This window comes from Ambystoma mexicanum, chromosome 5q (assembly GCF_040938575.1).
Source record: "Ambystoma mexicanum isolate Mex_15411 chromosome 5q, UKY_AmexF1_1, whole genome shotgun sequence".
Taxonomy (NCBI): Eukaryota; Metazoa; Chordata; class Amphibia; order Caudata; family Ambystomatidae; genus Ambystoma; species Ambystoma mexicanum.
Window position 1 is genome coordinate 243,493,990 of NC_090933.1, and position 23,585 is coordinate 243,517,574.

Here is a 23,585-nt window from a genome sequence, read left to right on the forward strand (position 1 = left end):
CAAGATTTATATTGGGGGTCCACCCAAATCCATGGACTCATATTGCTATGCTAATAGCAGATGCATTGAACAGACCCTAACCTCTGAACTTGGTAGAGTAATAAAGCTCCAGGGAGGTTGTGCATCTGTTCCATTAGCGCAGATGATCACATGTTTTTTTTCTTTAAAGACAGCAAATGGGCCAGGTAAATTGATTTAAGCCCACACACAAATGAAATGCAGGCCATCGAGAATGGAGAACACAAAGTCACTTTTAAAAATGCAAGCCACACATAACTAACTATAACTTAAGAACCTTGTGTCTGATTTGCAAACAAAAGATATATTTGAATTCAGCACAACACCACATATCACACACATACATATGGTATATAAAAGTGTTTGAATTATGCATACATTCACATATTTTAATAACTCTGTTAATCGTGCAGTGACAGAAACATAAAGGATGTCTCAGAATTCTTAATATTCTTGTGGATCTGAAAATATTATTCTCACAAATGGCAGAGGTATGTAGGTAATTAAAATAAACATGTATATTACAGTCCAATTTGATTTATCTTTCCTGAGGGTAGGGCTAACTCATAGTTATCACGTCGCTTTATGACACAAATAATTCAATCATCCACTGAATGCACGATTCCTCGGGAGGTGTTTTATAATTAAACGGTAACTATCACATCCTCTGTCAAACACAAAAATGACATGTCAAATGATGCTGAATGGGTGGAATCTACTGGGTATTTAATCTCAAATGCTAGAGGAAGAAGAGAATTTTATGGGAAAGCAGAAAAGCAGGAGAACTTGTCCGACAGGAGAAAGGCTGATTAATATTGAAACGTATTGAAAAGATACCAGCTGGAAGTAGGTGATGGGAAATCTCCTTAAAAGGCCTTTTCCAGATGGGACTGAATGGAGAGGTCTTTCCCAAGACATAACCAGGTTACTTGAGAGGGTTTTTGTGAGCAAGTGGACAGGTTGAAAGGAAGATGTTGCCTGGCGTTGCTTCGTGAAGCCGAATGATGTCCCTACCGGTTGTGGACCTTTGATAGTCAGACCAAAAATGAATACAATGACCCATGAGTATCTAGACAAATTTAAACCTCAGATAGAAATTAAAAGGATTTTGGAGGAACCATGTTTACAAGCTATAGTTTCAAAAGAGGGAATATAGTACAAGGTGTGTGTGCTTTATGATTGAGAATTAAAATTAAAACACTATGTAGCTTCATTATAATACGGCTTTTCTACAGCAATTATGGATCTCTGAAGGCTTTAGACATCCAGAATGCATAGTTAATAAAATAAGGGAAATCTTTTCCTTAATGAACACATTGAACTGGGGTGCTATGAGAGTGAAACTGATTCCTTGAGACTAGCGAGAGAGTTAGGTGCTCCAAGGTTCCAAGCACAGCCCCAGCTGGCATTAGTAAGCTGACAGTTTTTAAGTTGTTTATAACCTCTTTTTATGATCTTGTCAGCAATATATAAATATACTGACAAATGCACACAATCCAAAATGCTTCCTACATCACCTGGGTTATGGATCATTCATGTACTTCCCATCTCGAATAGGAATGTGGTGGAATAGGTGGAGGAAAAGGAAAGTGATCTGAGGAAATCATTTTTTTCCCACCAGACAAATGATAGTTCTTTGGAGGCAGAGGTGGTGGTAATTCAATGTCCTCATAGTGAACAACCGACAAGTATTGCGTCTCCGGGATTTCCATGATATTGAATGGAGGCAAGCTTGCCGCCACTTTAAATTTACTTTTCTTGGTGCCAATGTCAGCAATGCACACCTGCATCTTGAACTGGTCCACAAGTAATCTAATTGTGCCATCTCCTGATGACTCCATGTGCTGGGCAACTAAACAAGGCTCAGTTGATGCTTTATCAATTCTCAATTTTGGTATGCCACAAATGGGATCATCTGGCAAAGAAGGATCCGGCATAACCACTTTTATAGCACAAGGAAGTGGGTACATTGAGGCAATCTGCATCATTGTATAAGGCGTCCTGTCATTGAGGAGTTCCTTGAATTGTCCCTCTGCATGAAATGGGAGCCAGACTTTGTACTTGGTGTTAATATGTTCACATAGAAGTGCTTCAGTATTCTGTAGTTTGTCTTTTACCCGCACTTTCAGCTTTTCAGTCTTGATAGTTCGAAATGTATCTCCTGATCGAAAGGAATGAAAATGACTATGTTCTGATCGATAGTCTCTGAAGGCCATGAAGTGGATTTGCCTTCCAGCAGTAATCGCGAGAACCACGTCATACACAAACCTAAAATCTCTGACCCGCTTCTTCACCATTCCCTGGTAGGTATCAGGGACAAAGAAGCATCCCCTCTTGTGGGGCATCTCTGATTCTTCACATATAAAATATCCTTGCACAATTTCCTTCTTAAGAATTTCCAGGCATTGACCATTCAATGACTGAAGCCAGTGACCGCTGGAATTGTCCATTATATCCACAATTCTAACTGACAATGGAAATGCTTTTTCTGGCAAATTGTAAATTTCATTTAAATTAATTGCTTCCGGCAGTGCTTGGGGAGTTGCAATACCAGGAAAATCCACAACACTTATATCAAGATCAGTAGGAAGGAACATCTCCTCGCCACCTACAAAAGGAGAAAAAGAAGAATATCAAGTAAACAATAAATATTATGACTGAGTGTCAAGAAGCTTGTAAACTATTATGGCAAAATAAACTAATTATTTATGATTAATGGCAGCAGAGCTGGGGGTGGACTGAAAGTCATTGAGGAATGCAGTAAATAGAGGTTTGGCAAAATTAATTGATATGTCTTTCAGTTTAGGAATGATGTTTAATGAAAAGTGTTCCATGCACACTTATATTCTTCTTCCTTAGATGAACATTAATGATTCACTATCAAAACAATAAAACTAAACAAATAATACCATTCCTTTTTTCCGTCCTTTAATATACAGATGTATGTACAATATGTATGTGCATGTTACTTGGTGAGATTCAGGACATAAACCAACTCATTTCATGACACAGCATGAAAAAAGCAATTATCACAACTTTAATTTCCGTGTGACTTTCTTGATCACTCACTATGCTTTCTTTGGCAATACCTACAGTCGGTAGAATTTAACATCTGTGGGTTGGCTAGGCTGTTCACCGGGCATACTATATAGGTCAACACAAAATCCCTCCTGCAAGTTAATCCCTAAGTAAACTTCAACCAGAGAGCTATTTTCCACCTTTAATTGTTTGAAAGTCTATATGCCAAAGGAGACTGACTTCCTCTTTCAGAAGATATTACTTGGGGGTGGTTTCAAGATAGGTATTACTAAAAACATAAATCTAGAGTAAATTAACCACTATAGACCGCAAACTGAGCGATATCAGCTGCTTTAACCTATCTCGGTGACTGTAGCAAAGGGAATGTAATGTCAGAGATCCTAATACAGTTAATAAACATGTTTATAATTCATATATTCTTTACAACAAACGGCTCATATACACTTAGCAAGCAATTTAGGTGAAATGAGGCGGTTGAAGTTTAATAAAGTGTGCTAAGAATTTGAGTATTCAACAAATGCCTGTAATCTGATCAAAATAGATCAATTGCAAACTTCCTTATAGTGACTATCAATCAATAGCAAAGATACCAGGAAATAAAACAGTTGAAGGTCAGAACAGTTTGTTATTCAAAAGACAAACCTGATATGGTATATTGTTTCCTAGGGAATATCGTCAACAACCATCAAAAGACATGTGCAAGCATCCTCCACACTAACCACAAGTGATTGAGAAAATCAGAAACGCACGGAGTTCCTCCTTTCAGAGCCTGAAGAAGAAACAGCAAGCTCTTCCCTATTTGAAAGCATAATGATTACATGTGAGTTTAGTCACAATTGCAGTATGTCAAAGTTTAAACTCTGAAATATGTTTGTTAGTCTTTTTTAGAGGAGTAAAATAAAGTTTCTCTGCTCTCTTCGCTGGGAAGGATTGATAAAAAACTGGGAAATTGTTACAATTGTCAAATGGGTGACACCACAGGTAATTTGGTGGCTGAAGTAAAACAGTGCCTGGATATACATGTGATAAACGTATTAGTTATTTAAATCAAACTAGATTGTCTTGGTTCCAGTGTTATGTACCATACATTGACCTCTAGAAACTGCAAATCTGGCATAGCAACCCACGCCCAAAAAGAAAAACCATAAGCATAGTCAAAAGTAATTTTGAAAGTCAATGAATCACAGCCAACATTTACATGAAATGTACTTAATACTGTGACAGACACATTCATTATCAAATGTGCCTGCTGCCAACATAATTATGAATCCAATATCAGACCCAAATATGTATGTACATCTGTAACCAGTTTTATTTAACCACTACTCATATTTACTTGTTGAAGTGGCAAAATACATTACCAAATGTCTTTCAGAGCATCGTACAGGCTTTGTAAATTGGTCAAATAGGACAGCGCTGACAGTGAAGGTTGGAACAAGGAAGTGACTAGAGACTGGCTTAGAAGAAAGGGGTTGAAATTAGCTTAATGTTTGAGATATGTCAGATGTGCATAAATTAATGAGCACATAGTTGAGAATACTATCTTGTTTCAGGCAACTATATTTGATGTTCTAGTAACTACACGAACAATAGCCTTGGTCAATTATCCTCATGCTTACCCAGGCATCCGAAAAGAGCAAAGCAATATGAAATGGGCCAAGTTACAAGTTTGGCAAAAGAACTTGGACGCTGATACTGCCCCCAATTGTGGCAGTTAATCAGCCAAATTACGAGGTGGGCCAAATCATTGTAATTCTTCATTTTACAGCCCCATTAGACACCATTAGGGTTTGGATCAAATACCTCTAAACATTGGCTGAAGGATTTTCCTATACATTTCTACAAAGATCAGAATATGGCTCAATTATACAAGTATTGGCAAATCTGACACCACCACTTTGAACCAATTCTACCATGCTCTGGATAATGGCCCATGTGGAATACCCTCTGCTGAAATAGTTTTCCAGAAAGTATTCAATTTGTTTGAGTCCAACGCTTTTCGATAATCAATACAGTGACACTATGATGAACTACAACTGTGCCTGCCAAATGAACCAACGTAGCACAATTTACTGCCATATCAGTAGTTCATCCAAGCCCAGCTTGACAGATGGAAATGTAAGCTAGGACCAGGTTACTGACATGGTTTTCAACGCTACGTTAGCCAGGCATCTGGGCCTGGCCCTCTGGATGATTGATTGATCATAAAATGTTTTCAATTGCAGTCCTAGTTTCACACTTATCAAACGAGTTACAGATATTAAAGTACACAGGAGCTCACATAGTAATCAATGATATGCCTGTAAACAGAAGCAATTGCAAGGAGAAGCAAATGTAGTTCTTGTAGGACTAGTAAACAGATGCAAAAACAGTTTTCAATTTTTGTCTTCAATTTTTTTTTTTAAATGTTATAGTTTAATTGTTTTAACTTTTCATTTGTCTCAATTTTGCAGAGTTTTGTCCTTTCAGTTTGTGGTGTGTTTGTCAAGTTTTAGTATTTCTTGCAGAAATTGACAGATCGTGAGTATTAGTTTGTATGATTTGCCATTGAGCATCATTTTCCATCTTTCTTCTGTATCCATTGTCTGATCTGTGATCTTGTAGAAAGCACCAAAGCGAGTTCTTTGTTCTGAGAGATTGGTGCATTCCATGAGAAGATGGTGTAGTGTTTCTGGTTTCGATGTGTCTGAGCAAAAACAGCAGAATTGCTCTGTTGAGGGGATTTGCCTTGTTTTTGCTAGATAGAAGCGGGTTGGTATGATGTTCATCCGTATTTTCAGATATGTTGCTCGGATTTTGTTGTCCGGGAAGATAGCCAGGTAGACTGGAAGTTCATTGATTGCTCTTGTGTCTGTTTTATATTGTATGTTCAGGTTGTATTTTGTTTTTTGATTGTTCGTTTTAATCCAGTCAGTTCTCATCAGCTTTATTTACGCGTGTTGGGGACGGAGTGTAAGCATTTCGTGGGAGAGCTCCTCAGTGATCATCAGTTGTTCGAGATTATTTTTCCACTTACTGAGGGTTGTGTTGTTCATTGCGCTGGGATGAGGTCTTAGGATTTGAATGGCCGGTGTTGTTTCGTCTGTTACCAGCTTGCGGTAGAGGTCGAGATGTTTCCACAGGATGATTGAGCTCAGTGATTGCACTGCTACTTCGTGTGTTATTCTGGGCATTGGAAAGGAGGATGGTAGTTGTAGGATCTTGTGCCAGAAGCTGGCTTCTAGTTTTGTCCAGTCATAGGGGGTCGCATTCTTCAGCGCTTCCGTTCCGTAGACTATGGTGGGGATGACTTTTTGTTTGTAGTATGTTGTTATCGGTTTGAAAGCGTATTTTCCGTACTTTCGTTGTATTACGCATCCTTGCCTCGCCAGTGATGAGTTTTTTCTTCCAGTTTCCTGGTCCATTCTTTTTCAGATTTGGATTGGTTTATTGTGATCCCCAGATATTTGAATGTGCTTACTTCATCTAGTTGGTTGCCGTTTAGGCACATTTTTAATGGTTTTTATTTTTTGTTGAGTATTCTTCTGAGTTGCATGACTTTCGTCTTCTTTGAGTTGATTGTGAGTTCGTTGATGTTCATGTAAAGGTCTAGTTGTGAGAGACTGTTCTGAAGGCCCAAAGGTGTTTTATCTAAGAGGATGATGTCATCTGCGTACGTCATGATTTTAACTGGCTTTGAATTGATCTGTGGTGGGTTCAGGGCATCCAGTTAAATATGTGTCTCAATGTCCGCTGTTTAGAGGTTGTAGAGGGTGGCTGCTAAAGTGCAACCTTGTTTTAGTCCTTTGGAAGTTGGAATTTTCGATGTTGTTTGGCCTTCCCTGGTGAGTCTTATTGTTATCGAAGTGTTTGAATAGAGTTGTTTGATCGGCCCGAGAATGTCATTTGGCATTTCCATGTTTCAAGTTTTTCCCATAGTTTTTGTCTGGAGATTCTGTCGAAAGCCATGTGTAGATCTATGAATGCCAGATATATGGTTGTTTTGTTGTGGATTGCTTCATGCTTGATCAAGTTCAGCAGGAGGAGATTGATATTTGTGCCAACATTTGGAGTGAAACCAGTTTGTCTTTTTGCGAACCGGTGTGTCGCGGTTGCCCATTGATTGAGTTTCTTCAGGAGGATGGATGCAAACAGCTTCCCCAGCGGATCTAGTAGGGCAATTGGACAGAAGTTTGCCGGATCGTCTCTTGGACCTTGTTTGTGGATGGATACTATGGTTGCTGTTTTCCACGATAAGGGTATCTGATTGAGATTGTTTATTAGTATTAAGATGTTGCTCATGAGGTTGGCCCATGATTGTGGGTCTTTCTTGATCATTGCGTTCGAGGTCCCGTCGGGGCCGGGGGCGCGGGATATGTTGAGTTTGTGTATCATCTCCAGTATGTCTTGATGGTCGCTGGTCTTCAATTACTGATCAAGGGAGGGCTTTTTTGAACTTCTCATTTATGAAATTTAAATTTAGTCAGCTTTTTAAAATGATATTTTGTGTTACTGATTTGGATACATTTAGCTTCTTAGTTAGGTAAATTGTTCAAAGAATAAACAATGTCTGGAAAACCTTTTTTTGCTGCCACAGGACAGGGAAAACAAATCAATTTTAGCCACTGCATGCTCAGGAGATTGACTCATGTCCCTAGTGATTGTAACTGAAGATAGTTGGACTATAATAAATGGTGGACTGCAATGTCTGTAAAAAAAGCCTGGAAATAATGTTCTTATCACAGGCTAGCTGTGGCATCACATGTGACCTTAGATAAGTAAATGACATCACAACTGCTTTCTAGTCAGATATTATGCTTCAGTTGTGACATCACAATGCCTGCTGTATGGGCCAGCAGAGAGCAGACCTCCAGTTGTCACTGCTGCACTTAAAGGCGTGTCATAGAAGATAATGGCTGTCCATAGGAATCAATGTTATTTAAAAGCACATTTTACATACGTTTTCCTTTCATCCACATTCAGTTTTACAGTGCATGTCCTCTCAGTGATTTCTGTTGTGTAGTCCACCTGTAAGTCCACCTGTACCTGGAGCAGGCCTCATCTATAAATCACAAGGCACAAATAGTCAACTGCCCAAAGATTCACCACTGCACGGCTTGGGAGCCCACAGACCACTGTCCTGGGACATGGTATCATTCTTAGTACCGGCCTCTATTTGGGAGACATTACACACTGCAATAAAAGTGCAAGAGACATGAGTAGTTACTGTGAAACCAAGACAGAATAACATACAGTTGTTGGTATCCATTGATAATGTCGCCGTGAAAATGGCAGCCAGGTGGCAACATTGCCTTAAAAATGCACCCTCCAGACAATCAAACACTTTCCCCAAATATTCTAGGATTGGAGGTAATAATACATAATTATACCACTCCTGAAATATTGGGGAACCAATTTTAGGGGTCAGGAAAAAAAAGTTGCCTACCTGGTGACTTTTTCATGGCAGGGCTATCACATAGAACCCAGTTTTTTTTAAAGAATGTGATCAAAGTCTTATTAATGTCTTTTAGCAGCTGAGTGGGCAACACTCAGACATCACTAAAATAGCATGCAGCTGTGGTAAAAATGCAAGTTCAGTATGGCAAAAAGGTGTGAATTTATCAGCTGCGGGATTAGCCGGCTAAAAGGGGAAGAGGGTTTGTTGATAGCCACACCGTTCTATGCACTAGACCACAAAGTTCTATGCAGTAGGCTGGAGAGTGCCCTAAATAACTGTGTTTCAAGCAAATAACATATAGGCGATAAAGTTCGGTTACAGGTAAGTATACATGATTTAATGTTAGACAGAGGCACCATAAACAGGCCTCCCAGCATGCTTTTTCACTAAAAATGAATTCACCTTTTTATTAACTTGCTTAGTAGCACATTGTAAAGTACACGTTCCCAGGATCATACGGTAAGAAAGGAACAGCCTTTTGATACTTTCGAGGTCAGGAAGCGAAGCTCATGGGTTCCGGGGAATAGCAGTGAGTGCCCATTCATTTCATAATTCGGCATATTAGTTCATGAAACTGGTCTACAGATGGTTTCAAAATATCCTATGCCGATTTCAAATTGCCCCCTTGCACATTTCAGCGTGGGAAGAAGTTAAAACGTGGTTCAAAGCTCGTGCAGTGTCATGATCAGTTGTATTCCCATGAGAAACGGATGTAGATGACCAGCTGTAGATGAATAAAGATCCGCTGGTCATCTCAAATGCCTCATTGTTTATGATATGGGAATTGTAGGTTGGACTGTGATGTCACAGTCGTGGTCGAGGGTGCTGTGGCAATGTCTTTGGGACCCAATCCTTGAAGAATAATGTATATCCCACTATAGGGGAATGACGTAGCTCTACCTATCAGCCTCACTTGGAGAACTAACCTGTTGCAATGTGGTTTAATGCTAATTAGTTTCTACGATTTTGAAAGATTTTGTTTTTGGGGTGTATCTTTGACAGAGCCTTTCATGCAGTTCTATTGCACATTCTGTTTAAATCTTGCTTTCCCAGCTGTGACTGGACCCAGAATAAATTGCGTTACTTCTTGCTTGGTGTACACCCCTTTTTGGATTACTTTTGTAATTTCTTTTTGGTGAGTTCTGAGACAACCCGCTGTCCATTTTTGGTGGCCCATTTTTGGTGGCCCGTACAGGGACAATTAGCTTTCTCAACTATAGGAGTGCGGGACAGCATTTGCAGACCAGTCCTAAGAGCTCAACACTGGGGAAGCCTAGCAGACGCAGAGTTTGCAAAGGTCTGCCTGGTCGAAATGTTCCCTGCACTCGGAAGGGGTGCTGGCCTTTGAAGGAAAACTCTGGGATCGAGAAGATTCGAGAATCTGTGAGGAAAGATACACGAGTATACCAGTGTATGAACCTGCAGGGGGAGGGATTATTTATATGGTGTATCGGACACACCCTCAAGTAATAGAGGGATGTTGGCCATAGACGTCACAGATTTTAGGTGCACTTACCTGATAGGGAGTGAGTGGGTGGTGGCACATATGCATTAGTGCAGAGGGTTGTGCATTAAGTGGCGGACATTGTTAGACGAGAGTTGCACGTAGTGCGTATAGTTGCGTCTTTTTTACTTTACGGGTTAAGAAGTATTGAAGTTGTGAAGAGAAGGAGAAAAGGCATATGCATCAGTGTTTTGTTGAAACAGTGGACGTTTGCTCTGACAAAGTGAAGTTACTGTGTTTTATGTTCATTGTGGCTGTGGAAATCACAGAAGGGCCAGAGCCGAACTAATATGTAAATATTGGAGGAACTGTGTAGCACCTGCACGGGGCACGTTTGGACGAAGGGAGGAGCAACCAAACCCTAGGCACATTAACATAGGGCATAATTGTTAAGGTGGCGGGCCTGTTGAGAGGGCCATTTGTGTATTAACTGAAATTGACAGGATGGTCCTCTGCAGAGGACCATTGTGTGTAAGTGATGTGGAAGGGAGGGACCTGAGGAGAAGGCCAGTGTGAACAAAATAGGGTGAATGAGTTAAATGGTAAGTATAGGATTGAGTGAGGAAGGAGGTAAATATTTTTTGAGATATAAGTAAGAGGGGCCAAGAATAGAAGGGGGGGAAAGTACTCTAAGAATTGGGAAAAGTCACAATAATGTCATCCTATTTTATAGACGTACACCTTGATTATATGTGTAAAGAACGGACCCAATATCACGATAAAATATTCAAATATAACTTTCAGTGGGTGAATGACACAGTGGGAAAGTGTTATTAGGAATGGCCCGGAAAGGGAACATTTCAAAAGGATATAATTGACAATATGTATTCATATCTGTTAGCAACATAAAGGTGCAAAGCTTAAACAGATACAGGACATTTTATGTTTCTGGAAACTTTACGGAGAAACTAAAGTAGAGAAAAAAGTGTATAAGGGGAAGAGAAAAAGCTAGTGCTCCCCCCTCTCCCTATGGATAATTTCCATTATTGAAGCTGGCTGCAGGATATACAAATCCTCGGGGGGCATCTCCAGACAGGTAGAAGACAAAGAAAAATAAGGCAGAGCCAGAACCTCATTCAGAAGATAAGAAAGAGAAAGGGAATAAGACATATTTGGCGGACTTTAAGAGGAGCACACGGAAGCAACTGGACTCAATGTTTAGAGAAGCGAAAATGGTAATGGAGAGGGAGATGGAGATAAAAGGGAAGGAACCGGGAAAGGGAGAGGACCAGCAGGGATGGACTGCAGGACGTATACAATTTAAAATTGATGACTGGGGACAGGATATGGAAGAGGACGAGCCAGACATGAAAGAAGATGATAATACTGCATCAGACAGGGAGGATAGCAGTGATGAGGACAATCAGGATGACCATGTCGCCCCTTGTGAGTTAACAAGTGTAGGTAGAGGAAGGAGGTGAATAGAAGGGCAGGGGGTTGGGGAAATAGGCTTCAAAGTAAGAAAGCAAGGATGGCAATAGCAAAAAGACCACAATAAAGGGATAAACCCAGAGCACAAAGTTGCACCTTCCACAGAAGGCAAAAGAGACGTATATCACATACCCTGGCAGACGATGGAGATGGATAATTTGGTTTACAGTTTACCTTCACTAATGGCAGGGGCCAGCAAGTGGATATATGTATTCGAGAAGGAGACAGCAGGGATCCCACTGGCCATAGGGGACAGCAAGAGTTTATTGGCAGTTTTGGTAGGGGACCAAATTGATGAGATTTGGCAGAAAGCAGGGTGTACAGGGTTAAAATTAAGCACCAACACACATGATGGAGCACCGTTAAACAATTACCGAGCATACGTGTGGAAAGCTCTGAGAGAGCTGTATCCAGATACGTCAGATATGGGATAAATATTAGCGTGTAAAATGAAGCCAGATGAGGACCCTGCAGAATACATATGATCAATACAAGAAATGTGGACACAAGAGAATAAACAATCATGGGATGATAAAATACCTTTGTTCTATCACGTTCTAGTACGGGGACTCCCCACAGTTGTGCAGAATTCCCTAGAAAAACTAGTAGGATAGAAGCAAAAGGATGGCCTGAGATAAAGGTGACTATTGTACATTATGGTAAAAGAAAACAGGAAAAGACAAGGAGGCGGTAAAAGCAGAAAACAGATGAGTGCAGAAAAAACGGCCAAAATAAGCATGGCAGGGGCAGTGCTTGCAGGACCAGTTAGCGTTCTACCTGCCCAACAAGGGGGCTTCCAGTAACAGCGGTAGTACAGCAAGGGGGATATACACAAGCACCATATAACACAGAATGGGGATCACAACAAATGCAACAGCAGCCCGGATATGTGAATACACATCAACCTGGATTTACAAATGAAGGAGGAGTAGATACATACATGGGGCAACATCACACAGGTAGAGGGTATTATCTAAGGTGAAGGGGATTTGGATATAGGGGTCTTGGGCCCCAGTTCAGAGGACAGTGCTTTGTTGGCAGCAATTTTGGTCACTATGCCCGAGCATGCCCACTCATTCAGCAAACAGGAGAGCAAGGAGGAGTGCAGCAACAGCAGCCATATATGCAGACATCCACAAAACCTCAGCTGATGCAAATGATACCACTTCAACAGGTGCAACTACAGCCTATGCAGATGCAGGTCATTCCAATACAGGGACAAGTATCAGCACAAAGGGGAATGCTAGCTGGATCACAGGGTACTGTAAGATTACTGCAGGCACTAGGGCTGACACACCCACAAGAATAGGTGACAATATTGGGACAAAATGATGTGCCCCACTACACTGGGATTGCAGTGGTGGGTGGAAATCCATTCATAACTTCAATCAATATGTTTTCCCAATAGGGGGGGGGGCACAGGAAGTATGAGTGTCTCCTGTCATAGCAGTAAATGGAGACAACGAAGAGGAGCCTGAGGTAGCAGTTCAAATAGGACAGAGGGACTTTTCCTTTCTAATAGATACTGGAGCAACTAGATCCTGTATAAAAGAAGGGGGATTTCCATTATCCAACAAGAAATTGGACACGCAAGGCTTTTCGGGGACCATCCAAGTTGTTCCTCTAACAAAAGATTTGCCACTGACAATTGGGACGCAACACATTGTAGCACCATTATTGTATTCAAAAGACACACCTATAAACATATTAGGAAGAGATTTGTGAAGTAAAATGAATGCCACTATTTCATTTTCAGAGAAAGGGATGGTGTGCACCACACCTGGGATGTACCCAGCCAGGGTGGTAGTGTTGATACAAGCGTACTATACACACAGCACATTGAGAGGGATACCCACTGACACAGGGATGTTCTTGTATGGAGTGCAAGTACTGCTAGGATGGGTCCCAGAGATACAAGGAAAGGTCTTTCGACTGTCAAATCACACCCCCCCCACACTAACACTGATAGGCACAGACTGGTTGCAACACAAGATGAAGAGGAGAGAGAGGTAGTGTTTCAGTTGAGCATACCCTGTCCAGTACAGATAAAGGAAAGAGCAGTGCCCCAGATGACACAATTGGTGAAAAAAGATGCAAAATACATGCAGGAGGATTTGGAAAAAGTTCCAAAGAATCCATTGACTAAAGGACCACATGATGTGGGAATATTGGAGGGCGGGAGCAGTGCACATTGAGATAAAGGAAGGAGCACTGCTGCAGCGAGTGAAGCAACACCCCCTTCCACGAGAAGCAGATGAGGGTAACTATGAGACACTGCATGCCTTATGGCAGCAGGGTATCATACAGGAATCTATACCATGCAATACAGCAATATAGCCAATCATAAAATCAAACGGTGGGGTGTGGAGATTCATTCAGGATCTCTGCCCTCTTAACCATGTCACCAAAGCATAATTTCCACTAGTTGCAAATCCTGCAACAATCTTCTGCAGCATCCCAGCAGAGGCACGCTACTTCAGAGTAGTGCATTTGAAGAATACTTTCTTCTCCATTGCTCTGCATACAGACTCCAGGTACCTCACTGCGTTTACATATCGGGGGACCAGATTTGAACACATGGGAATGCTCCAAGGGTACTGTGAGGGATCCAGCATATTTAACCGAGTAATAGTTTTCACATAATTATTTCACATAACCCTACACGTCTATGTCCCCTCAGATTTTCTGTGTGTTCCCAGCTTGCTGTTAGCTCCACTAGAGAGAAAGAGGAAAGACGGTGTCACTGACTGTGGCTAGATTTGATAAATATGGAAAAGCAAAGTATGCACGGTGTAGAGTACAGTACACATGAATAGGAATCACTAACCCCCCTCTTAAACTGAATGTAGTGGAGAAAGACTCCCCTCCCCCTTAAACTGAGCATAGAAAACTTGGTGGTGTGATTAATGCCTTCAAATGTCCAGAAAGCTAGAACTCATAGTGCTTTGCAGCAAAAGTGCTTTAAAAACCGAGTTATGGTTATAAGGTTAGAATGTTTTCAATAATAGAAAGCTTGTTAAGTAGTTCATGCTAAGTATAGTGTACTAAAAAACTAGACATGAAATGGATTAGGTGTCAAGATATGACTAGAAATAGGGTAATCCACCATTTTATGATAAGGTCAAGCATTTTGTAATGTGGGCAGCCATCTTGGGATTCAGGATCAAGTCAGGCACCCTAAGATGGATGCTGTGCATTTAGTTAAGTGAATTTCTGTAGAACCATGCTGAAAATGAAGAAAGAATGATCTCATGCTAGTTCAATGAGAGTTCAGTAGCCAAGAACATGACGGTTGGCCTCATATCTCTAATCTTGACAGTGACGAGCCGTGGGAGCAAGGTAAGATAGTGGGAGTCAAGGGAAGATAGTGGGTGACGCATTCAGCTGCTTCAATTAGCAGAGAGGATAAAGCTGATGCCCATATCTGGGCCTCTGGTACAGGAAACCATGATGCAGTTGCTAAGATTTTCTTAGGACAGACGTCAGTAAATGTTCCCATTTAAAAGGGAAAGTACAACAAACACAATCTTATCAGTAACAGATGTGGATATGACATGGGAGCATTTGTCAATTGGCAGCTCGTCAGCTCGAAAGGGCTTGTCTTGGAGTGCCTGAAACAATGAGAGTGTTCTGCATCATAGACAGGGAGCTGAGCCAACCAAAAAGAATATGAGAGGAGAGAAATTGTATAACTTGAGTGCAGGGTCCCAGAGATGTTCAAGATGTATGAAGTGTACCAGACTGCTTGAGAAATAAAGCCTGATGTCTTCTTAAACCAAGCCTGAGTGCCCTGTTTGCTCCAGTGTCTCTTCCTGACCCTAGAGATGGCAAGGCCCAGCAGACTGGGGTTTTTTGGGACCTCCAATACATTTGGCGAGCCAAGCCAGGACCTGAGGTAATGTCTCCAGGACTGACGGACCAAGGGAAAATGAGGTAAGCTATACTGTCCTGCCTGGATGGGGGGTAAGAATGGATTAGGAAGACAGATAGGGGGAAGGCATACTGCAGTTGCCCTAGCCAGTAGAAGAGAAGGGACATGCAGGCAGGACAGTATGGCAGAAGGCCTTGGCACTAGGCTAGTGAAGGGGACTATTTATTTTTGGCAAATTTCCAAGAAATGTAAAAATGAGTAAAACTCTGAGTGTCTTGCAGGCTTGATAGCATGACAGAGGGCCTTATCATCTGTGGATTGGGGAGGCTAATGTTGGGTACTCCACTAGAATGTATTGGGGTACCCCCCTTGAAAATATTGGAGTACCCCCTAGAAAATATAGGGTACCCCCTAGAAATTACCAGGGTACACCTCTAGAAAATATTGGGGTACTCCCTAGAAATGATTGGGGTACCCCCCCAGAATTAATGGGGTACCCCCCATGAAAAAATGTGGGGGTACCCCCTTTGGGCCATTTTTGGGGGGCCATTTTTAGAAATCTATTGAGAGATAACTTTTAGAAATGTATTTTTAAGTTAAAGTTTTAACAACTTTTAGAAACCACTTTAAAGCACTCATGGGGAACCCCTCTTAGAAAAAGTATTTTGAGATTATCTATTGAAAGTCTTTCAAACACAAGATGTACTAATTGTAGGGATTCTCCCTAAGTATTTTGTTTTTAAAGAGTAATGTTTTTAAGTGTAATATAAGCAGTTTTAGAAAATGTAACAGAGAATGGGAATTAACTCAAGACGTTGAGCGTTCAGGAGTTATTGAGATATTGACTTTAGTGTGGCCAAGCAATATATAAGGAAAAATATTTGTGAGTGGAGCCAGGCTATGAGGACACACCCTGTTCCTAGATTTTAAAGAGTGCTAGCAGAAGCTTTAATTCAGAGCCCCTTTACGTGGGACATATAAAAGACAATAGTGGTTAAAGACATTCTTAAAGGAATTAGCTTAAGTTCCATTCGGAGCAGATTTTGGAGGGTAAGACGAGTCTTATGAGAGGATCGTGAGGTCCACATATATGTGGCCGGCCGAGTGGGTTTTGTTGTTGTTTTGTTTATGTGTTGTGTTTTATGTCCCAATGTGTGCACTGTACATTACTGATTATGACTTAAGAGAAAGAAAAAATGCATTTTAAATTTGATTTATAAAATTGGCATTAAGCCAAGAATTAAAAGTGATTAATTGTAAACAATTCTGAAATAAGTAGATACTATAGGTCAAAGTAAACAGATTTGTATTGTTTTTATATTGATAAAACTTAGTAAAATAAATAGAAAAAACAAGGAAGAAACTCCTTCTTTTTGAGCCTTTGTAAAAAATTAGAATCCAGCAAATAATAGGTAAATTATTACATTTGCTGAAACTAGGCAACAGGATTTATGATATGCACCCCATACGATAACAAAACCACGTTCAATTTGATGAAGATAAAGTAGCTAAAAGATAAGGCTGTAAGTGGAGTTTTTAAAAAAAAATGCATGGGCACTTTGAAAGCTATGCGATAGAGGAAATTCCAAAGACAGAAGGTTAAATCCTTCATATTTATGATGCCAACATCTCTAGGGCTTGAAAAAAGAAGTGTCCAAACAACATAAAACCGCATTGAAGTTTCTTTCAAATTAGAGATAAGAACTATGAAATAGGGAGCTACAAGTATGCGAATCAACTCCTATGTAAAAGTAAAAGGGGAATTACTATTGACAAATGTGTAGGCACTTTGAAAAGCCCCACGGTAGAAAATTGAAAGCTGACAGATGATTAAATTCTTTACATTAATGAGGTCAGACCCTTTAGGAATCTGATAGGCTTTGAATAAAATAGAATCGCATTCGATTTAGAGGAGTTCCTGAGCAGAGAAAAGGTTTAAAATTATGAAGTGCGTAGCTTGGCAAAAATCCAAGACATCCGATGCTAAAGGAATTAATCTGTTTTAACGATATACGCAGTGGAAATTAGATAAAGCAGAGGTGTGGGTGGCACTGCAGTAGAAAGTAATGCCAGTTTTTGTTTCAATACGAAGCTAGCCTTTTAAAATGAACTGAGGTGTTGACTAGATTGATGTCTTTTTAAAATGAGAAAACCTGTATCGATGGAACACTGTGTTAGAAAATATGTGTGCTGTGTTTTAAGGATGGTAGGCTATGTGGCATTATGCATTAAAAGTGTTCAAGGAAAAAGGCATGCCATTTTTGACTTTAAGGAACATGTGTTGTGGACATGAAGTCAGAAAAAAGGTGCCCAGGAGCACACAATTTGAGAGAGGTGTAGCTGAGATTTAAATTGTGTTTTTATGTGTAGAATACAGTAAAAAGCAGGCCAATGTGCTAATAGATGGTACTTGGACCAAAAATAGTAAAATAAGTTATGGAAAGTGACAGTAATATATGAGAAAAAACATTATTTGACAAACGTTTTTGAGATAGACATGACACATTTGGAAAAATATTAAAATACAGGTTAAAAAGAAATATGCAGGAATATTGAGATTCTTGTAGTGTGCAAGCAGGAATAAAAACAGCTATTATGTTTTATTATGCCCAGAGGCAAAAGCTGAGGCAAAACACGAGGGTGTCCAATGTGTTGAAATTGGATATGGTTTATTATGATGAATGTGTTGGTCCTGGACATAATTCAAGGATAACCAATGTGTGGAGTCTGGATGTAATTCAGAGGTGGCCAATGGCACTGAATTCTGATGTATCTTGAGGGTAGCAAATGTTTGGACTTAACTGAGCGTGGAGGTGACCAATATACTGAACTGAGAAGAACGTGATACAATTATCTTCGAACCACTAACAACTCTCCAACTCTCAAATATTCTGCTTACTTGCTCTAAACACAAAACTATATAAAACATACCTCTACCGCAACAAAACATAAGGCCATCACATACCACAATGAGCTACAAACCACACAACACCAAATAAGAAAAAAAGCCAACCACACAAATTAGACACAAATCTGCACACCTAGCACAGCACAACAACCACCAAATTTCACAAACCAGCACACAGTGGCAGTTTTTTCCGAACTGAAGCTTCCAACAGCACATCAAAGCTCCTGCGTTTTTCCCTCTCTATACCACCAACAACCCCTGCAACCCCAGCCCTCCTTCCTTTGCAGATCCGCCAGGGTGCCAAGAGACCACACAAATGGCAGCAGTGCGCTTTACAAGACCACATAACTTAACATTTCCATTTCCCTGCTAGATTCTTCATAAACCCCCTTCTCCAAAGGGACTTGTTCTGAGGCAAAATGTCATATAGTTGCTTTCTTGTTGGTCCACTGGTGGTCAAAGATATTCACAGGACTCCTGCATGATGCAAGGTAAACATTAATGACAGAAGGGAAAATGTCTGGGTGATGTAATCAGAGCAACACTCACTGCTGTTCAATGAACCACACTCAACTGTCTTATTTTCAGCCTTGCGGCACAAGGGAAAAATGCACTGTGCATGTGCCACATCAGCAGCAGCCTCTTCTCGAGGTCCTTGTGGGCGTGCTGCGTTTGCAGAATCTAATCATATCAACATTAGGACTGTCAACCAATCAGAATAGTTGCAGTCCTACCTCTGTGACTGAGGCTCCAATACCACTGGTCAACCAGTTGCGGCCATTAAGAAGGAAAGTAACAGCTAGCAGCTAGAACACTCAGTTCAGCATCACACTCGGGTAGGCACAGCAATTCTGAGTGAAGGCTTCTAGAGTCTGATGCAGCAGAAGCACACATGGGGCTTTATTTGGAGTTTGGTGGTGGTGAAAAAAATGTGGCAGCAATGCAATTACAAATCACTTTAACACACCACCAAATTCAAAACAAAAACTTGCCAAAAACCTCTGGCAATGTGTGGAGATTTCCTGCACACAAAACTGAAATTTTTTGGAACAAACAAGGGAACAATTCCACTATTATACAGGATTAGGCCCATTTCAGACGAATAAAAGGTCCACCATTAATATGCATGCTTTGCAGAGTAAAGAAACAGACTCATCTGTTAGGCAGACCTGCCAAGTAAAGTCTACAAATTGGGTTCTTGGTTTTTATGCAATTTGTATGTATCTTGCGGGTTCCAGTTTACATTTTCCATTTGCTTGTAATCAGAATGTGCTATGTGCCACATTGTACTTCAGAAGAATGCATTATTTTGATGGAAACATTACTTGTGAGTGGGTTGGGGATAATCCAGCCATGTAATGCATTGGATCTTTATTCTGAGAGATTATTTTGTTGTTAGCACTATGAAAACTGTGATCATTTTGCAATTCACACACATTTCTCATTTAAAAAAAAAATGTATTATGAGATTTTATTACATTAGCAATTTTTACAAGATAGTAGTGCAAGAAGTAAATCCAAGTTTTTGAGATTATTAAAACTACTCCACTCAGAAAGTCATCTTTTAGTTCAACTTTCTAGTTTAAACAGAAAGAGCAGAAGATGATTAAGTAGTCGTTTTATCTGAATGGAAGATTTTGGGCCGTTGCAATTGTCCAAGAGGTCTTCTCCCCACCAATCAGGTGGGTCCACCAAAGTTCTTCCTCATGGATTTGTGTTACGGCCAAATGCTCCTTCAAATAGGGAGCTCACTGCTTGTGCCTGGGAACGTCAAGAGGATGTGGCGTATTGATTCAATCTCGAGAACGTTGTCACAAAATCTACAGCTATTTGTCTTCGAGAGGCTTCTGATCATCAAATTTTCATTAGAGGACAGGAGATTCAACCTTGCTCATAAAAGAGTGTCACAAACTTGTCTGCTTGGGGGTTTCTTCAAGAAAAGCTGGGTTTCATTCAATTTTCTTGCTGCTGGCAGTAGATGTGATGTGAGCTTGTATTTTATAGCTTTGTCTAAAGTAAAGATCCAATCAGATTCATCCAACTTCTTTTTTATTTTGGTGGGATTAAGATCAGTTCATCAATCGAACTTCTGATTGCCACATGTTTATCTTTTCAGTCCTTTTCCCAATGGTCAAGGATTTTACAGCAACCATTTCCAATCTCGCTTCCTTATGAGTGTAAATATCATTGGACTAGACGGGTCCACAATTTTTCTGTAGAGCATGATGGTGTTTAGCTCCACGAATGCCTCTAAAGAAGACAGGGACAATTCCTGTTTAATTAGGGCAATTGGTGTCGATTTTGGAAGATTTAAAACAGATCTCCAGAAGAAGCTCTCCAAAGTTGGCCATATGGTTTTAGGGATAGGAGGTAAATCTTCTGCTCCGTAGGTGATGGTAGGTACGACTTTGTTTCTATAAAAGTTGATTGTCGGTAGGAGTGAAAATCAGCCATATTTTCTTCCCACAATTTTGGCTTGCGAAGTCAGATTTCTTATTTTTCTGTGGAGAGTCTGCTGCATTGAGCTTTCCATTTACGAGCTGTCTAATGATACTACCAAGTAGGTGAACTCAGTTACCTTTTCTATCAAATTCCCATCCAGATACCATTTCAAGTTTTCCCCTTTCTTACTATGTTTCTCAAGGATCATAATCTTAGTTTTTGACTTATTGATTTCTAAGTTATTGGACAGTGTGTATTTGGAGAGGTTGTCTAGTTACCGTTGTAACCCGATGACTGTCTGATCGAGCTGAATCAAGTCATCTGCATACAGCAATCTATGGACTTTTTCCAGACCAATGGACGGAGGAAAGCATCTTGTCGAGAGATCCACATATTTGTAGTCACCAAAGTACGATAGGAAAAGAGCTGGTGCCAGAAGGCATCCTTTTCTCAACCCGCCTACTAGTGCGGATTCCAGCTGAGAGCAATCCCTGTTGGTTTAGCCGTACATATACGTTGGTATCAGTATGCAAAGCTTTCAATGGTCCTAGAATTCCCGATGGACAATTCCAGTCTTCTAACTTCTGCCACAGTTTGACTCGATTGACTAAGTCAAACTCTTGGGTAAGATCTATAAAAGCCAAGAAGACCCGGGACCCCCCCTTCGAAGATCTTAGCTTTTATGATGCTCAAAAGCACGATGTTTGCGCTTGTCCCTGTGATCTTCTTGAAGCCTGATTGCAAAGGTTCGGCGCATGGTGCGGTACTTGCCCATGTTTGAAATTTGCTCAGGAGTAGTGTTCCATGGATCTTCCCAATGACGTCTAGTAAGGCGACTGGTGGAAAGTTGCGAGGATCATCCTTACGGCATTTTTCTAAAATCGGGACTATGATCGGATTCAGTCCAAGATGATGGAATTTTCTTGAGGTCAGCACATCTCTTGTATACAAGACTTATAAAGGATGACCATTCTTCTGGTGCTTTCTTTAGGTCGATTTTAGAAATCCTGTCTGGGCCGGGTGCTCTCGAGTTCTTTAACTTACAGATTGTTGACCTAATGGATTCCCTATTGTGGCGATCTACCCAAGGTGAGTCCTGTTCTTTGAACTGATCCTGAGTTGGCAGTGGGAGGATTGGAACAGATTTGAGTAGAAAGTAACCCAAGTATGCTCAGGGATGCCGTTTGTCAAGGCATTGGTTGCCTGTTTTCCCATAGATCTTATTAGTGTCCAAAGGTCACGAGAATTCCGATTATTAACGTGTTTCAACATTTCTTTGGAATCACGTTGATATAATGTCAGCCGATGAAACTTTAGCCAGGACTTGTATTAATTCGATCTTTCCCAGGCGGCTTCTCTATTTTGTGTAGTGTCGTCTAGAGCAGCTCTTCTTCTCGCTTTTCGCACTTCATTTCTTTTGGCCACCAAAAGAGGGTCAAATGTATGAGAGTCCTTTGTAATAGTTTGATAACTTCAGAATGTTTTGCGCCGTCAACTTCAAACAGTTTCCCTGGTTATTGGGTTCTAAGTTTAATGGAAAGCTGGACTTTGCATAGTACAGTGAAGACCATTCAATGGTCAACAAGTTGTGGTCGCTTTGTGATGTTTTTATAACTTTTACAACTTTCATATGTGGGATTAAGGACTGTGAGACAAAGATGTAATCAATTAAGGCGTTTGAGGGTCCTCTCTCCCACGTCGGTATGTCATTGGTTTCCTGCAATATGGTTGCTGTGTCAAGAAGGTTTCTTGATGTCATCAATTTAAGCCAGGCTTTTCCTCCTTTCTGTGCCAAATGGACATTAGATGACACTTTGTTTCATGGGCCTATGGGTCTACAGATGGCGTTTAGGTCGCCACAAATAATCAAGTGAGCGTCTTGATGGTCCAGATAGGCACTGTCAATTTGGTTAGTGACCTTCTCTAATAAGGGATTGTACATCACAGGGGTTCCAGTAGATGTTAATAATCACGATTGGTGTAGAGTGGAGTTTGCCAGTCGCAACTTTGACGTTTGACCAAGACAGAAGGACTGTCAAAAGCAAAAAGTCAGCCATCACTACTCTTTCTATCTGTAGGCCGCTACCCGAACGTATGGCCGTCAATAGGCCTGAGGAAGGTCGGCCTTCCTCTCCTTTTCTAGCCAAAGTGAAAGCCAAAGAGAAACCATCCAGACTTGGTTTATCAGTCAGCCATAGTTCCTGTAGACATTAAATGTTGAAGATCCGAAGGTCAATTGTGCCTGGAGCTGTAAGATGAAGAAAGCCCCGGGTGTTCTAGGAGCCCAAAGACAAAGTCGTCGATGGCGAACTTAGATGGTGAGTCATTGCAGTAGCGAGTTGCTACTTTGTGAGCCGTGCCAATAAAACTTTTGGAAGCCAAGTCCAAAGTTGGAAATTTGGAGATGATTCAGGCTTTTTGTCAGATAGCAAGGGTCTTGCGCCCACGTCCTGGGTGATGGTTCTCCTTACAGTTAGCAGTGGTCCACTAGGGCGTCTGTCTGGATTGGACTGAGTCACAGAAGAAGGAGATGATTTACTCTGGAACAGATGGCGTGTCTTGACTCACCGTACGAAGAGCGGTTTGTTGGTTCAGGTTTTACTGGTCTGTTCCTTTGCTAATCTCTTGTTTGAAGAGAGACTCAAGTCTGAAAGATGGTTGGAGACCGGCTGAGCTGATGGTTCTGCCTCGCGAGTCCGGTTGATTTCTCTTTTTGTAGAAGTTTTCAGATTCATAGATGATGAAGAGTCGTTGAAGGTTTTTAGTTCCGTCAACTCAAATTGAGAACAGGTCCTCATCACGGGTTGGGTGGAGTGAGAAAAATGCAGCGGTAATGCTATTACCGCTGCATTACTGCCCTGTTTGATCCCGAGATTGGGCAGACATTTACAGATTTAGCACCAGCTTATAGCTGGAGGTAAATCTTGCCACTTTC

The 23,585-nt window shown here is 40.8% G+C and overlaps 1 protein-coding gene across 1 annotated transcript in view; it reads right to left on the reverse strand.

Annotated features, from left to right (window-relative positions):
* Positions 1-210: 210 nt before the first annotated feature.
* Positions 211-23,585, reverse strand: part of LOC138497352 (protein THEMIS3-like) — a 371,532-nt gene continuing 348,157 nt past the window's right edge. Inside the window, exon 4 of the mRNA XM_069620751.1 lies at positions 211-2,626. Within this exon, the coding sequence (XP_069476852.1) occupies positions 1,548-2,626 (1,079 nt within the window). The 3' untranslated portion in view covers positions 211-1,547. The remainder of the gene's footprint in view (positions 2,627-23,585) is intronic.